General features: G+C 50.3%; 1 protein-coding gene across 1 annotated transcript in view; it reads left to right on the top strand.

The window, feature by feature from the left end:
• Positions 1–17,912, top strand: part of LOC140390597 (uncharacterized) — a 45,522-nt gene that overhangs the window by 16,937 nt on the left and 10,673 nt on the right. Inside the window, exons 2-5 of the mRNA XM_072475820.1 lie at positions 8,413–8,481; positions 9,787–9,862; positions 10,664–10,775; positions 12,782–12,906. Coding sequence (XP_072331921.1) covers positions 8,420–8,481; positions 9,787–9,862; positions 10,664–10,775; positions 12,782–12,906 — 375 coding nt within the window. The 5' untranslated portion in view covers positions 8,413–8,419. The remainder of the gene's footprint in view (positions 1–8,412; positions 8,482–9,786; positions 9,863–10,663; positions 10,776–12,781; positions 12,907–17,912) is intronic.

The raw sequence follows: 17,912 nt of genomic DNA, 5'->3' as shown, positions 1-17,912 counted from the left end.
TCTCTCTCTCTCTGTGCCAGTCTCTCTCTCTCTATCCCAGTCTCTCTCTCTCTATCCCAGTCTCTCTCTCTCTCTATCCCAGTCTCTCTCTCTCTCTCTATCCCAGTCTCTCTCTCTCTATCCCAGTCTACATAGAACATAGAACATAGAACAATACAGCGCAGTACAGGCCCTTCGGCCCACGATGTTGCACCGAAACAAAAGCCATCTAACCTACACTATGCCATTATCATCCATATGTTTATCCAATAAACTTTTAAATGCCCTCAATGTTGGCGAGTTCACTACTGTAGCAGGTAGGGCATTCCACGGCCTCGCTACTCTTTGCGTAAAGAACCTACCTCTGACCTCTGTCCTATATCTATTACCCCTCAGTTTAAAGTTATGTCCCCTCGTGCCAGCCATATCCATCCGCGGGAGAAGGCTCTCACTGTCCACCCTATCCAACCCCCTGATCATTTTGTATGCCTCTATTAAGTCTCCTCTTAGCCTTCTTCTCTCCAACGAAAACAACCTCAAGTCCGTCAGCCTTTCCTCATAAGATTTTCCCTCCATACCAGGCAACATCCTGGTAAATCTCCTCTGCACCCGCTCCAAAGCCTCCACGTCCTTCCTATAATGCGGTGACCAGAACTGTACGCAATACTCCAAATGCGGCCGGACCAGAGTTCTGTACAGCTGCAACATGACCTCTCGACTCCGGAACTCAATCCCTCTACCAATAAAGGCCAACACTCCATAGGCCTTCTTCACAACCCTATCAACCTGGGTGGCAACTTTCAGGGATCTATGTACATGGACACCTAGATCCCTCTGCTCAGCCACACTTTCAAGAACTTTACCATTAGCCAAATATTCTGCATTCCTGTTATTCCTTCCAAAGTGAATCACCTCACACTTCTCTACATTAAACTCCATTTGCCACCTCTCAGCCCAGCTCTGCAGCTTATCTATATCCCTCTGTAACCTGCTACATCCTTCCACACTATCGACAACACCACCGACTTTAGTATCATCTGCAAATTTACTCACCCACCCTTCTGTGCCTTCCTCTAGGTCATTGATAAAAATGACAAACAGCAACGGCCCCAGAACAGATCCTTGTGGTACGCCACTTGTGACTGTACTCCATTCTGAACATTTCCCATCAACCACCACCCTCTGTCTTCTTTCAGCTAGCCAATTTCTGATCCACATCTCTAAATCACCCTCAATCCCCAGCCTCCGTATTTTTTGCAATAGCCTACCGTGGGGAACCTTATCAAACGCTTTGCTGAAATCCATATACACCACATCAACTGCTCTACCCTCGTCTACCTGTTCAGTCACCTTCTCAAAGAACTCAATAAGGTTTGTGAGGCATGACCTACCCTTCACAAAGCCATGCTGACTATCCCTGATCATATCATTCCTATCTAGATGATTATAAATCTTGTCCCTTATAATCCCCTCCAAGACTTTACCCACTACAGACGTGAGGCTCACCGGTCTATAGTTGCCGGGGTTGTCTCTGCTCCCCTTTTTGAACAAAGGGACCACATTTGCTGTCCTCCAGTCCTCTGGCACTATTCCTGTAGCCAATGATGACATAAAAATCAAAGCCAAAGGTCCAGCAATCTCTTCCCTGGCCTCCCATAGAATCCTAGGATAAATCCCATCAGGTCCCGGGGACTTATCTATTTTCAGCCTGTCCAGAATTGCCAACACCTCTTCCCTACGTACCTCAATGCCATCTATTCTATTAGCCTGGGACTCAGCATTCTCCTCCACAACATTATCTTTTTCCTGAGTGAATACTGACGAAAAATATTCATTTAGTATCTCGCCTATCTCTTCAGACTCCACACACAATTTCCCATCCCTGTCCTTGACTGGTCCTACTCTTTCCCTAGTCATTCGCTTATTCCTGACATACCTATAGAAAGCTTTTGGGTTTTCCTTGATCCTTCCTGCCAAATACTTCTCATGTCCCCTCCTTGCTCGTCTTAGCTCTCTCTTTAGATCCTTCCTCGCTACCTTGTAACTATCCATCGCCCCAACCGAAACTTCACACTTCATCTTCACATAGGCCTCCTTCTTCCTCTTAACAAGAGATTCCACTTCCCTGGTAAACCACGGTTCCCTCGCTCGACGCCTTCCTCCCTGTCTGACCGGTACATACTTATCAAGAACACGCAGTAGCTGATCCTTGAACAAGCCCCACTTATCCAGTGTGCCCAACACTTGCAGCCTACTTCTCCACCTTATCCCCCCCAAGTCACGTCTAATGGCATCATAATTGCCCTTCCCCCAGCTATAACTCTTGCCCTGCGGTGTATACTTATCCCTTTCCATCATTAACGTAAACGTCACCGAATTGTGGTCACTGTCCCCAAAGTGCTCTCCTACCTCCAAATCCAACACCTGGCCTGGTTCATTACCCAAAACCAAATCCAACGTGGCCTCGCCTCTCGTTGGCCTGTCAACATATTGTTTCAGGAAACCCTCCTGCACACACTGTACAAAAAACGACCCATCTATTGTACTCGAACTATATCTTTTCCAGTCAATATTTGGAAAGTTAAAGTCTCCCATAATAACTACCCTGTTACTTTCGCTCATATCCAGAATCATCTTCGCCATCCTTTCCTCTACATCCCTAGAACTATTAGGAGGCCTATAAAAAACTCCCAACAGGGTGACCTCTCCTTTCCTGTTTCTAACTTCAGCCAATACTACCTCGGAAGAAGAGTCCCCATCTAGCATCCTCTCCGCCACCGTAATACTGCTCTTGACTAGCAGCGCCACACCTCCCCCTCTTTTGCCTCCTTCTCTGAGCTTACTAAAACACCTAAACCCCGGAACCTGCAACATCCATTCCTGTCCCTGCTCTATCCATGTCTCCGAAATGGCCACAACATCGAAGTCCCAGGTACCAACCCACGCTGCCAGTTCCCCTACCTTGTTTCGTATACTCCTGGCATTGAAGTAGACACACTTCAAACCACCTACCTGAACGCTGGCCCCCTCCTGCGACGTCAAATCTGTGCTCCTGACCTCTATACTCTCATTCTCCCTTACCCTAAAACTACAATCCAGGTTCCCATGCCCCTGCTGCATTAGTTTAAACCCCCCCAAAGAGCACTAACAAATCTCCCCCCCAGGATATTTGTGCCCCTCAGGTTCAGATGTAGACCATCCTGTCTGTAGAGGTCCCACCTTCCCCAGAAAGAGCCCCAGTTATCCAAAAATCTGAAACCCTCCCGCCTGCACCATCCCTGTAGCCACGTGTTTAAATGCTCTCTCTCCCTATTCCTCATCTCACTATCACGTGGCACGGGCAACAACCCAGAGATAACAACTCTGTTTGTTCTCGTTCTGAGCTTCCATCCTAGCTCCCTGAAAGCCTGCCTGACATCCTTGTCCCCTTTCCTACCTATGTCGTTGGTGCCAATGTGGACCACGACTTGGGGCTGCTCCCCCTCCCCCCTAAGGACCCGGAAAACACGATCCGAGACATCACGTACCCTTGCACCTCTCTCTCTCTATCCCAGTCTCTCACTCTCTCCATCCCAGTCTCTCTCTTTCTATCCCAGTCTCTCTCTCCCTATCCCAGTCTCTCTCTCTCTCTATCCCAGTCTCTCTCTCTCTCTATCCCAGTCTCTCTCTCTCTCCATCCCAGTCTCTCTCTTTCTATCCCAGTCTCTCTCTCCCTATCCCAGTCTCTCTCTCTCTCTATCCCAGTCTCTCTCTCTCTCTATCCCAGTCTCTCTCTCTCTCTATCCCAGTCTCTCTCTCTCTCTATCCCAGTCTCTCACTCTCTCTATCCCAGTCTCTCTCTCTCTCTCTATCCCAGTCTCTCTCTCTCTCTCTATCCCAGTCTCTCTCTCTCTCTCTATCCCAGTCTCTCTCTCTCTATCCCAGTCTCTCTCTCTCTATCCCAGTCTCTCTCTCTTTCTATTCCAGTCTCTCTCTCTCTCTATCCCAGTCTCTCTCTCTCTATCCCAGTCTCTCTCTCTCTCTATCCCAGTCTCTCTCTCTCTCTATCCCAGTCTCTCTCTATCCCAGTCTCTCTCTCTCTATCCCAGTCTCTCTCTCTCTCAATCCCAGTCTCTCTCTCTATCCCAGTCTCTCTCTCTCTATCCCAGTCTCTCTCTCTCTCTCTCTATCCCAGTCTCTCTCTCTATCCCAGTCTCTCTCTCTATCCCAGTCTCTCTCTCTCTCTCTATCCCAGTCTCTCTCTCTCTATCCCAGTCTCTCTCTCTCTATCCCAGTCTCTCTCTCTCTATCCCAGTCTCTCTCTCTCTCTCTATCCCAGTCTCTCTCTCTCTATCCCAGTCTCTCTCTCTCTCTATCCCAGTCTCTCTCTCTCTCTATCCCAGTCTCTCTCTCTCTCTCCATCCCAGTCTCTCTGTTTCTATCCCAGTCTCTCTCTCTATCCCAGTCTCTCTCTCTCTCTCTATCCCAGTCTCTCTCTCTCTCTCTATCCCAGTCTCTCTCTCTCTATCCCAGTCTCTCACTCTCTCTATCCCAGTCTCTCACTCTCTCGATCCCAGTCTCTCACTCTCTCTATCCCAGTCTCTCTCTCTCTCTCTCTCTATCACAGTCTCTCTCTCTATCCCAGTCTCTCTCTCTATCCCAGTCTGTCTCTCTCTCTCTCTCTATCCCACTCTCTCTCTCTCTCTATCCCAGTCTCTCTCTCTCTCTCTCTCTATCCCGGTCTCTCTCTCTCTCTCTCTCTATCCCAGTCTCTCTCTCTCTCTCTCTCTCTCCCAGCCTCCCTCTGTCTCTCTCTATCCCAGTCTCTCTCTCTCTCTCTCTCTCCCAGTCTCCCTCTGTCTCTCTCTATCCCAGCCTCTCTCTCTCTCTATCCCAGTCTCTCTCTCTCTCTCTCTCTATCCCAGCCTCTCTCTCTCTCTATCCCAGCCTCTCTCTCTCTCTATCCCAGTCTCTCTCTCTCTCTAACCCAGCCTCTCTCTCTATCCCAGTCTCTCTCTCTCTCTCTCTATCCCAGTCTCTCTCTCTCTATCCCAGTCTCTCTCTCTCTCTATCCCAGTCTCTCTCTCTCTCTATCCCAGTCTCTCTCTCTATCCCACTTTCTCTCTCTATCCCAGTCTCTCTCTCTCTCTATCCCATTCTCTCTCTCTCTCTATCCCAGTTTCTCTCTCTCTATCCCAGTCTCTCTCTCTCTCTCTCCCAGTCTCTCTCTCAATCCCTGTCTCTCTCTCTCTCTATCCCAGTCTCTCTCTCTTTCTCTATCCCAGTCGCTCTCTCTCTCTCTCCCGGTCTCTCTCTCTCTCTCTCTCTCTCCCAGTCTCTCTCTCTCTCTCTATCCCAGTCTCTCTCTCTATGCCAGTCTCTCTCTCTCTCTCTCTATCCCAGCCTCTCTCTCTCTCTATCCCAGTCTCTCTCTCTCTCTATCCCAGTTTCTCTCTCTCTATCCCAGTCTCTCTCTCTCTCTCTCCCAGTCTCTCTCTCAATCCCTGTCTCTCTCTCTCTCTATGCCAGTCTCTCTCTCTCTCTATCCCAGTCTCTCTCTCTCTCTATCCCAGTCTCTCTCTCTCTATCCCAGTCTCTCTCTCTCTCTATCCCAGTCTCTCTCTCTCTATCCCAGTCTCTCTCTCTCTCTCTATCCCAGTCTCTCTCTCTCTATCCCAGTCTCTCTCTCTCTCTATCCCAGTCTCTCTCTCTCTCTCTATCCCAGTCTCTCTCTCTCTCTCTATCCCAGTCTCTCTCTCTCTCTCTATCCCAGTCTCTCTCTATCCCAGTCTCTCTCTCTCTCTATCCCAGTCTCTCTCTCTCTCTATCCCAGTCTCTCTCTCTCTCTATCCCAGTCTCTCTCTCTCTATCCCAGTCTCTCTCTCTCTCTATCCCAGTCTCTCTCTCTCTCTATCCCAGTCTCTCTCTCTCTCTCTATCCCAGTCTCTCTCTCTCTATCCCAGTCTCTCTCTCTCTCTATCCCAGTCTCTCTCTCTCTCTCTCCCAGTCTCTCTCTCTCTCTCTCCCAGTCTCTCTCTCTCTATCCCAGTCTCTCTCTCTCTCTATCCCAGTCTCTCTCTCTCTATCCCAGTCTCTCTCTCTCTATCCCAGTCTCTCTCTCTCTATCCCAGTCTCTCTCTCTCTCTATCCCAGTCTCTCTCTCTCTCTCTATCCCAGTCTCTCTCTCTCTATCCCAGTCTCTCTCTCTCTATCCGAGTCTCTCTCTCTATCCCAGTCTCTCTCTCTCTCTATCCCAGTCTCTCTCTCTCTCTATCCCAGTCTCTCTCTCTCTATCCCAGTCTCTCTCTCTCTCTATCCCAGTCTCTCTCTCTCTCTATCCCAGTCTCTCTCTCTCTATCCCAGTCTCTCTCTCTCTCTCTATCCCAGTCTCTCTCTCTCTCTATCCCAGTTTCTCTCTCTCTCTCTATCCCAGTCTCTCTCTCTCTCTCTATCCCAGTCTCTCTCTCTCTCTCTCTATCCCAGTCTCTCTCTCTCTCTATCCCAGTCTCTCTCTATCCCAGTCTCTCTCTCTCTCTCTATCCCAGTCTCTCTCTCTCTATCCCAGTCTCTCTCTCTCTCTCTATCCCAGTCTCTCTCTCTCTCTATCCCAGTCTCTCTCTCTCTCCCTATCCCAGTCTCTCTCTCTCTATCCCCGTTTCCAGTCACTGACCCCGTGTCCAGTCACTGACCCCGTGTCCAGTCACTGACCCCGTGTCCAGTCACTGACCCCGTGTCCAGTCACTGACCCCGTGTCCAGTCACTGACCCCGTGTCCAATCACTGACCCCGTGTCCACTCACTGACCCCGTGTCCAGTCACTGACCCCGTGTCCAGTCACTGACCCCGTGTCCACTCACTGACCCCCGTGTCCACTCACTGACCCCGTGTCCACTCACTGACCCCGTGTCCAGTCACTGACCCCATGTCCACTCACTGACCCCGTGTCCAACCACTGACCCCGTGTCCAATCACTGACCCCGTGTCCAGTCACTGACCCCGTGTCCAGTCACTGACCCCGTGTCCAACCACTGACCCCGTGTCCAGTCACTGACCCCGTGTCCAGTCACTGACCCCGTGTCCAACCACTGACCCCGTGTCCAGTCTCTGACCCCGTGTCCACTCACTGACCCCGTGTCCAACCACTGACCCCGTGTCCAACCACTGACCCCGTGTCCAGTCACTGACCTCGTGTCCAACCACTGACCCCGTGTCCAACCACTGACCCCGTGTCCAGTCACTGACCCCGTGTCCAGTCACTGACCCCGTGTCCAACCACTGACCCCGTGTCCAGTCACTGACCCCGTGTCCAGTCACTGATCCCGTGTCCACTCACTGACCCCGTGTCCAGTCACTGACCCCGTGTCCAGTCACTGAACCCGTGTCCAGTCACTGACCCCGTGTCCAGTCACTGAACCCGTGTCCAGTCACTGACCTCGTGTCCAACCACTGACCCCGTGTCCAACCACTGACCCCGTGTCCAACCACTGACCCCGTGTCCAACCACTGACCCCGTGTCCAACCACTGACCCCGTGTCCAGTCACTGACCCCGTGTCCAACCACTGACCCCGTGTCCAACCACTGACCCCGTGTCCAACCACTGACCCAGTGTCCAATCACTGACCCCGTGTCCAGTCACTGACCCCGTGTCCAATCACTGACCGCATGTCCATCTCACTGACCCCGTGTCCACTCACTGACCCCGTGTCCAGTCACTGACCCCGTGTCCAGTCACTGACCCCGTGTCCAGTCACTGAACCCGTGTCCAATCACTGAACCCGTGTCCAGTCACTGACCTCGTGTCCAACCACTGACCCCGTGTCCAACCACTGACCCTGTTTCCAGTCACTGACCACATGTCCAGTCACTGACCCCGTGTCCAGTCACTGACCCCGTGTCCAATCACTGACCCCGTGTCCAGTCACTGACCCCGTGTCCAATCACTGACCGCATGTCCATCTCACTGACCCCGTGTCCACTCACTGACCCCGTGTCCAGTCACTGACCCCGTGTCCAGTCACTGACCCCGTGTCCAGTCACTGAACCCGTGTCCAATCACTGAACCCGTGTCCAGTCACTGACCTCGTGTCCAACCACTGACCCCGTGTCCAACCACTGACCCCGTTTCCAGTCACTGACCACATGTCCAGTCACTGACCCCGTGTCCAGTCACTGACCCCGTGTCCAATCACTGACCCCGTGTCCAGTCACTGACCCCGTGTCCAATCACTGACCGCATGTCCATCTCACTGACCCCGTGTCCACTCACTGACCCCGTGTCCATCCACTGGGAAAACCTCGTGGACAACAGAGATTGGGAAATAAATGTTGAACGCGGTACAGGGTGGTCCCTGATCTGTCCGGATGGCCGGTGGTGATGATGGTCGAATAGCCTTCTCCTGTAGCCATGTTGAAATGTGGCCATGAACTGACCTTGGCCATTGCCTTCTCTTCCAGAATAACCATGCTACTCGCTGTGTTTGTGGTGGCTGGAACATTGGCTTTCCAAGGAGTTTCGGGGAGAAGGTACGATATGTTTTCTTGTCTCAATCTTGGCGATGTTGGATTCACACTGAACTTGGAGGTCCGCCTGTTCCGGTTCAGTGTTAATCAATGCCCGACGTGGTTGAAATAAATTTCCAAAAGTTGATAGATTCGAGGACGTTTCCAGTAGATTGGTGAATCGCGAATATGACTCCTTTATTCAAAAATGGAGCGAGACAGAAAGCGGGTAACCACAAATCATTAATAAAAACATTCTAGCAGGGCACCTAGAAAAATTAAAGGCAGAGTCAACATGGTTTAGTGAAAGGGAAATCATGTTTAACCAACTTATTGGAGTTCTTTGAGGAAGTTAAAGGCGTTTGGATAAAGGGGATCCGGGATGTACTGGACTTAGATTTCCAGAAAGCAATTGATAAAATGCCACATCAAAGGTTATTTCTTAAAATAAAAGCTCATGTTATTGGGGTAACATATTGGTATGGATTGAAGATCGGCTGGCCAACAGTTGGCTGTCAAAATTGCTGATAGGTCGGCCAGTAAATTGCGAAGAGGACGAAAGGAGGTTACAAAGAGACACAGGTAGCTCGTGTGAGTGGGCAAAACCCTGGAAAGTGACATTTAATGTGGGCGAATGTGCAATTGTCCATTTTGGCAGGAAGAATGAGAAAGAAGCTGATTATCGAGATGGTGAGAGTTTGCAGAGCTCTGAGATGCAGAGGGATCTGGGGGCCACGGGGCATGAATCACAAAAGATAATAGAATGTTGTACTTTATCTGCCGGAGTTTGGAAGAGAAAGAGGCAACTCGATTGAATCGTACATATTGAGATCGGGGGTTGTGGGGAGACGGCAGGAGCATGGGGATGAGAAAATATCAGCCATGATTGAACGTCGGAGCAGACCCGATGGGCCGAGTGGCCTAATTCTGCCCCTATGTCTCATGGTCTTAGGGTCTAGATATTTTAAAAGATGGAGGTAGATACGTTGAAGAACAAGGGGGTGGAGTGACCATCAAAAGAGGGTCAGCAGGAATGTGGCGCTGACATTCCAATCAGTTCAGACCTGGTCTTATTGAGTGAGGGAGAAGGGTCCGGATGGCTCCCCTTCACCTGGTCTGCATGTTTTCAGCTACTTCACTAGCCAATCGATAGTCAGGAACCAGTTACAGTGAGGTGGTTATAATGAGTGCGTGTGGTCTATATCTCACTGTGCGATATCAGGCGGGGTATAGTTAGAATATAAATGGTTTAGCATCTAGAGAGGAATGTTTACAACAGAATTCGGACAATATTTGTTTGATGAAATCTGTTATTACATTTTTGCACAGGTACCGACCTCCAATATTCCTGGAGCCACGCGAATGTTTGGAGTTTGAAGTTCTGTGTAATGTCTCCGATTTTCAGGTAACAAAGTTGCTGGGCTGTATTCTCCGTTTGGCCAGCAGCGCTCTCACGCCCGCGGATTTCCGCGACGGCCAATCCCATTGGACTGGGGGGGCCGGAGCATCCGGCTGCCACTCAGTGAGATCATGGGCGGAAATCGGGTGCGGGGCAACTGGGAATGCCACCCCCCCCCCCCCCCCCCCGCCCCCCCCCCCCCCCCCCCCCTTCCCGTGTCCCTTAATTCCTTCTTCCACCCCCATCCGGTTGATTCCTGCCCGTTTGGGGAACCGGAGGAGGCAATCCGGAGGGTCAGTGCACACTTGGTGGACCAAATGGCCTTCTGCACTGTGAGGTTCTATATGATTCTAACTCCACTTCCCTGAATCCTCTCTGTCACCTTAATTCTCCGACTGATCAATCACCTATCCATCTCTGCCTGGAAAATGTTCAAGGCCTCTGTCTTGAATAAATATTCCCCTGTTGTGCGACTCCACCCTCCGGTCCTCCATTCCCGCTGTGAATCCTGCCTCGGCCTCCCTGTGACTCCAGATCCCACAGCCATTGAGGTTGTGTTTATTTACAAGGCTAGAATTCACATCTCCCGCTGGTTATCATTTGGCCGACCTTGTGTACAACATGGATTGAGTTCCCCCCGCCCCACAACGGGGGAAACTCCTACTCCACAAGGGGCACGGGGAAAGACAATCCTCCTCCCCGCTGTAAACTCACACTGCCCTTGTATCCAGCTCTATGCCCGGTTTGCGTATCTGCCAGTATAATGTGTGTCCATCACTGAGCTCCCTCTCCTCTCTCTGTGTGCAGGCTCGTTCCTACAACAGTTCACGCTGGGTTGGAGTACCGTTTCCGAATGTCAGTGAATTTCGACGCTCATTCCGCTGCCTTAAGCGATACGCAAAAGGGCAGAATTCACAAGGTTGGTGAGACTGGGAAACCTCCCACCTTCCCCTGTGGCCGCTCACAATTGTTTGGGTTCAGTTCCCCAGAGGGGGCACGAGTCAGAGCTGAGGCCAGCCACATGGCTGTCTCTGAGAGCTCGTTCACAGTCATCCAATCAGAGACCCAGCAGAGGGTTAGCCAACCATTCAGCCCACCTGGGGCAATGCTGGCTCCTGGCAACAGCAACTCACACTCACTCACACACTCACTCACACTAACTCACTCTTACACACTCACTATTACACAAACACACACTCACTCACTCTTACACCTCACTCACACACACTCACACTCACTCTTACACACTCACTCTTACACTCACTCACACAAGCTCACTCACTCTTACACACACTCACTCTTACACTCACTCTGGCACACTCACTCACACGCACTCGCTCACACTCACTCTTACACATTCACTCACACCAACTCTTGCACACTCACTCACAAACACACACTCACTCACTCACTCTTACACACACTCACTCACTCTTACACACTCACTCTTGCACATACTCATACTCTCTCACACACTCGCTCACTCACACACACAGGCTCACTCACTTACACGCACACTCACTCACTCTTACACACTCACTCACAGTCACTCACACTCTTACACTCTCTCTCCTACACACTCTTACACACTCATTCTTACTCACACACTCACTCACACTCACTTTTGCACACTCACACAAACATTCACGCACTCACTCTTACACACTCATTCACACACACTCACTCTCACATAATCACTCACTCAAACACACTCACTCTTACACACTCACCCACACACTCATAAACACTCACTCTTACACACACACTCCCACACACTCACTCTTACACACTCACTCACACACATACTCACACACTCACACTGAGACACACTCACATTGACACGCACAATCTAAAATCTAAACTGAATCCTCAACACCTGACAGGTTCAGCCCTTGGCTCCTCCCATTAGCCAGGTGACATACGGAAGGTTTATGTCGCACAGTGTGATGTATAGGAGTGTTACATCGCACCATGTTACGTACGGGAGGGTTACATCGCACAGCGTGAAATATAGTAAGGTTACGTCGCACTATGTGATGTACAGGACGGTTACGTCGGACTGTGTGATATACGGGAGGGTACGTCGCACTGGGTGACATACGGAAGGGTTACGTCGCACCGTGTGATGTACGGGAGGGTTACATCACACCGTGTGACGTATGGGAGAGTTACGTCGCATTGTGTGACGTACGGGAGGGTTGCATTGTACCGCGTGACGTACAGGAGAGTTATGTCGCACTGTGTGACGTATGGGAGGGTTATGTTGCACCGTGTGACGTACGGGATGATTACGTTGCACCGTGTGATGTACGGGAGAGTTACGTTGCACCGTGTGACGTACGGGATGATTACGTTGCACTGTGTGACGTATGGGAGAGTTATGTTGCACCGTGTGATGTACAGGAGAGTTACGTCGCATTGTGTGACTTACGGGAGGGTTGCATTGCACCTTGTGACGTACGGGATAGTTACGTCGCACTGTGTGATGTACCGGAGGGTTGCCTTGCACTGTGTGACGTACGGGAGAGTTGCGTTGCACCGTGTGGTGTACGGGATGATTACGTTGCACTGTGTGACGTATGGGAGAGTTGCGTTGCACCGTGTGACGTACGGGAGAGTTGCGTTGCACCGTGTGGTGTACGGGATGATTACGTTGCACTGTGTGACGTATGGGAGAGTTGCGTTGCACTGTGTGATGTACGGGAGAGTTGTGTTGCACCGTGTGACGTATGGGAGAGTTACGTCGCACCGTGAGACTTACGGGAAGATTATGCTACACGTTTCATCATTACATAACATTACTCTCATATCGCTGTCTTTGGACCTGCCGAGGATTTTGAGTTCTACGTGAGGTCCTCGATGACATGAAGCAAGAAGGAGAACACTGAACCTTGAACCTTCCTGCTCTCTTTCCCTTTTCCACAGGCTTACCGATCCTGATGACTGCACAGTTTCTTGTTTCCTTTAACGGGAGTAGGCCGCTGAGCCTATTCTGGCTGCTTCCTAAGAATCGCCAGGTGAACCCTCCACTTCCTGTAAACGGCAGTCGGGTAAGTACCTATCCCATTTCCTGGACCTAACACCAAAATGATTTAAGCTAACGTTAACAGGGCAGCCTTTGTAACTTTGACCCGTGGTAACTGAGGGAGTCGGACCACCAGTCGGCTATTCGGCCACTCGAGGCTGCTCCGACAATCGTCAAGCCAGCTGTGAGCTCCATCCCACTTTCCTGTCGCCCCCGACAGCCGTTGGCTCCCATAATTGGTCGACTCCAGCTTGAATATTATTCCTTTACTCATTCACGGGATGCGGACGTTGCTGGGTGGGTGGGTGGGGGTGGGGGGGAATTTGTTGTCCGTCTCTAATTACCCCTCAGATTGAGCGTAGAGGGGATTTGAACCTGAGTCGCTCAGTGCTCCCCTCCGAGTGATATTGCCGAGTACAGTGTTTCAGCCGAGGCTCCAGGCTGCACTGTCCCTGACAATCTCCCGGCTGCTGTGCAGGATTGGGGTGGGGGGGGGGGGGGGGGGGGTGGTGCGCGTGGTATGCTTCCCTGACCCACCTGCTACTCATCTCCTGGGCTTGCTGTTGCCAGCATTGTTCTACCTGAACACCACGGGATGGGTCTTAATGAAGTCTTTGTTGTTTGAAGTCGAGTCCCTGTTGGGTGCAGGAGCCCTGCCCACATCCACGGAGTAAAGGGTTCAAGCTGGGAGATGTCTCCGAGCTTGCTCGCGCACACGTCTCTGTCCGACGCTGGAATGAGCCCCGTCCAGGTGCAGGTCATGTCTTCCCTTACGTCACTGCATGGGCGGGCCGTACGGTTAACCCTATATGTGCCGCACCCGTTCACCACGAGCCCCTGTCTGTCCCTCGTTGAGACAGCAAGACCATATGCAAGCAAAGCCACGCCCCCCTTTGACCGGAAGGGAAAATGGCGCCTGCTCGGTGCGGAGAGGGGTGCTGCTGGTTGCAGCGACTTGGTGAAATTGTGGGTGGTCCCTCGGCCCCACTGCCTCCAAGCCGGCCCATTCATTCAGGCCTGGCGCAGGGTTGAGCTTTACACTGGGCCCGATGCGTAAATCTAACCGGCGGCCATTGGAGAATCCGACAGCGTAGCGCCCCCTACTGTCCCTGGATTCTGCGCGGTGCGGTGCCCAGGGCAGGGCAGAATCCGTCCACCAACGTTTACGAACAGCCGCCCAAACCCCACCCCCCGGTGGAGCGACCCCATCAATTCTCTTTCAAATCAAAGTTGTGCCAGACGGAATTGGATGTGAGCAAGTGTGAGGTCATCCATTTTGGATCAAGGATGGATAGAGCAGAGAATACTTTCGAAATCGGGAAGAGATTGGGTACAGTGGGTGTCCAAAGAGATGTTGGGGGGTGGGGTGGGGGGGTGGGGGCGGGGGGGGGCGTTCAGGTGCATAGAGCCTTAAAATGTCAGGAACAAGTGCAGAACTAATCAGAAAGGCTAATGGAACCTTTATATCTCGAGGATTGGAATATTTGGACATGGGGCGGGGGGGAGAGGTGCTTTTTAACCCTGGTAAGTGACTGGTCAGTAGTTTTTCTTTTCATTGTCTAATTTATTTATTTTTTCTTTCGTTTTTTGCAATTGTAGCTGTATAAGTTAACCGAAGGTTTAAGACATGGCAGAAGATCCCAGACCCGTGTCATGCTCTTCGTGTGCGATGTGGGAGCTCAGGGACACGTCCACTGTCCCTAGCTCCTTCACGTGCAAGAAGTGTGTCCAGTTGCAGCTCCTGTTAGACCGCTTGACGGCTCTGGAGCTGCGGATGGACTCACTTTGGAGTGTCCACGATGCTGAGGACATCGTGGATAGCACGTTTAGCGAGTTGGTCACACCGCAGGTGAAAGGTACTGAGGGAGATAGAAAATGGGTGACCAAAAGACAGAGCAAGAGTAGGAAGGCAGTGCAGGTGTCCCCTGCGGTCATCTCCCTGCAAAACAGATATACTGCTTTGGATACTGTTGAGGGAGATGGCTCACCAGGGGAAGGCAGCAGCAGCCAGGTTCATGGAACCGTGGCTGGCTCTGCTGCGCAGCTGGGCAGGAAGAAGAATGGCAGGGCTATAGTGATAGGGGATTCAATTGTAAGGGGAATAGACAGGCGGTTCTGCGGACGCAATCGAGACTCCAGGATGGTATGTTGCCTCCCTGGTGCAAGGGTCAAGGATGTCTCGAAGCGGCTGCAGGACATTCGGGGGGGACGGGGGGACGGGGGGGGGGGGGGGGGGGGGACAGCCAGTTGACGTGGTGCACATAGGCACCAACGATATAGGTAAAAAACGGGACGAGGTCCTACAAGCTGAATTCAGGGAGTTAGGAGTTAAACTAAAAAGTAGGACCTCAAAGGTAGTAATCTCAGGATTGCTACCAGTGCCACGAGCTAGGCAGAGTAGGAATGTCAGGATAGATAGGATGAATGTGTGGCTCGAGAGATGGTGCAAGAGGGAGGAATTCAAATTCCTGGGACATTGGAACCGGTTCTGGGGGAGGTGGGACCAGTACAAACAGGACGGTCTGCACCTGGGCAGGACTGGAACCGATGTCCTGGGGGGGGGGGGGGGGTTGTAGAGCTGTTGGGGAGGGTTTAAACTAATGTGGCAGGGGGATGGGAACTGATGCAGGAAGTTGGTAGGTAGTAGAACAGGGACAGAAATAAAAGGCAGTAAGGGGGAAATTGTAAGGCAGAGAAGCCATAGTCAAAAATCAAAAAGGGTGCCAGTACAAGGTACAGTGACTGAGGGGAGCTCAGTGAATAGGACCAGGAATACTAAAAGGAATAAAACGGGAAGTGAAAACATTAACGGTAAGCGACGTGGCAGGTTGTTACAGGAAGATATGGGTTCAACGACAAGGAAAATTAGGAGAAAAGTTAAGAGGAAATATAACTTAGGAGAGGTTACTGATCGAGGTGTTAAGATTCAGAACAGAGGTAAAAAAGCCAACATAAGTGTACTTTATCTGAATGCTCGTAGTATTCGGAATAAGGTGAATGAGTTGATGGCGCAAATCATCGTGAATGACTATGATTTAGTGGCCATTACTGAAACATGGTTAAAGGATGGTCACGACTGGGAGTTAAATATCCGAGGGTATCAAACTATTCGGAAGGACAGAGTGGATGGTAAGGGAGGTGGTGTAGCTCTGTTATTTAAGGATGACATCCGGGCAACAGTAAGGGATGACATCGGTGCTATGGAGGATAAGGTTGAATCCATTTGGGTGGAAATCAGGAATAGTTAGGCGAAAAAGTCACTGATAGGAGTAGTCTATAGGCCACCAAATAGTAACATTATGGTGGGGCAGGCAATAAACAAAGAAATAACTGATGCATGTAGAAATGGTACAGCAGTTATCATGGGGGATTTTAATCTACATGTCGATTGGTTTAACCAGGTCGGTCAAGGCAGCCTTGAGGAGGAGTTTATAGAATGTATCCGCGATAGTTTCCTAGAACAGTATGTAATGGAACCTACGAGGGAACAAGCAGTCCTAGATCTGGTCCTGTGTAATGAGACAGGATTGATTCAGGATCTCATAGTTAGGGATCCTCTCGGAAGGAGCGATCACAATATGGTGGAATTTAAAATACAGATGGAGGGCGAGAAGGTAAAATCAAACACTAGTGTTTTGTGCTTAAACAAAGGAGATTACAATGGGATGAGAGAAGAACTAGCTAAGGTAGACTGGGAGCAAAGACTTTATGGTGAAACGGTTGAGGAACAGTGGAGAACCTTCCAAGTGATTTTTCACAGTGCTCAGCAAAGGTTTATACCAACAAAAAGGAAGGACGGTAGAATGAGGGAAAATCGACCGTGGATATTCAAGGAAATAAGGAAGAGTATCAAATTGAAGGAAAAAACATACAAAGTAGCAAAGATCAGTGGGAGACTAGAGGACTGGGAAATCTTTACGGGGCAACAGAAAGCTACTAAAAAAGCTATAAAGAAGAGTAACATAGATTATGAGAGTAAACTTGCTCAGAATATAAAAACAGATAGTAAAAGTTTCTACAAACATATAAAACAAAAAAGAGTGGCTCAGGTAAATATTGGTCCTTTAGAGGATGAGAAGGGAGATTTAATAATGGGAGATGAGGAAATGGCTGAGGAACTGAACAGGCTTTTTGGGTCGGTCTTCACAGTGGAAGACACAAATAACATGCCAGTGATTGATGGAAATGAAGCTATGACAGGTGAGGACCTTGAGAGGATTGTTATCACTAAGGAGGTAGTGATGGGCAAGCTAATGGGGCTAAAGGTAGACAAGTCTCCTGGCCCCGATGGAATGAATCCCAGAGTGCTAAAAGAGATGGCTAAGGAAATTGCAAATGCACTAGTGATAATTTACCAAAATTCACTAGACTCTGGGGTGGTCCCGGCGGATTGGAAATTAGCAAACGTGACACCACTGTTTAAAAAATGAGGTAGGCAGAAAGCGGGTAATTATAGGCCAGTGAGCTTAACTTCGGTTGTAGGGAAAATGCTGGAATCTATCATTAAGGAGGAAATAGCGAGGCATCTGGATGGAAATTGTCCCATTGGGCAGACGCAGCATGGGTTCATAAAGGGCAGGTCGTGCCTAACTAATTTAGTGGAATTTTTTGAGGACATTAACAGTGCGGTAGATAACGGGGAGTCAATGGATGTGGTACATCTGGATTTCCAGAAAGCCTTTGACAAGGTGCCACACAAAAGGTTGCTACATAAGATAAAGATGCATGGCATTAAGGGGAAAGTAGTAGCATGGATAGAGGATTGGTTAATTAATAGAAAGCAAAGAGTGGGGATTAATGGGTGTTTCTCTGGTTGGCAATCAGTAGCTAGTGGTGTCCCTCAGGGGTCAGTGTTGGGCCCACAACTGTTCACAATTTACATAGATGATTTGGAGTTGGGGACCAAGGGCAATGTGTCCAAGTTTGCAGATGACACTAAGATAAGTGGTAAAGCAAAAAGTGCAGAGGATACTGGAAGTCTGCAGAGGGATTTGGATAGGCTAAGTGAATGGGTTAGGGTCTGGCAGATGG

The sequence above is a fragment of the Scyliorhinus torazame genome, chromosome 14, assembly GCF_047496885.1.
Source record: "Scyliorhinus torazame isolate Kashiwa2021f chromosome 14, sScyTor2.1, whole genome shotgun sequence".
Lineage (NCBI taxonomy): Eukaryota > Metazoa > Chordata > Chondrichthyes > Carcharhiniformes > Scyliorhinidae > Scyliorhinus > Scyliorhinus torazame.
Note: the sequence above shows the minus strand (reverse complement) of the source record. Positions and strands in the feature narration are given on the sequence as shown.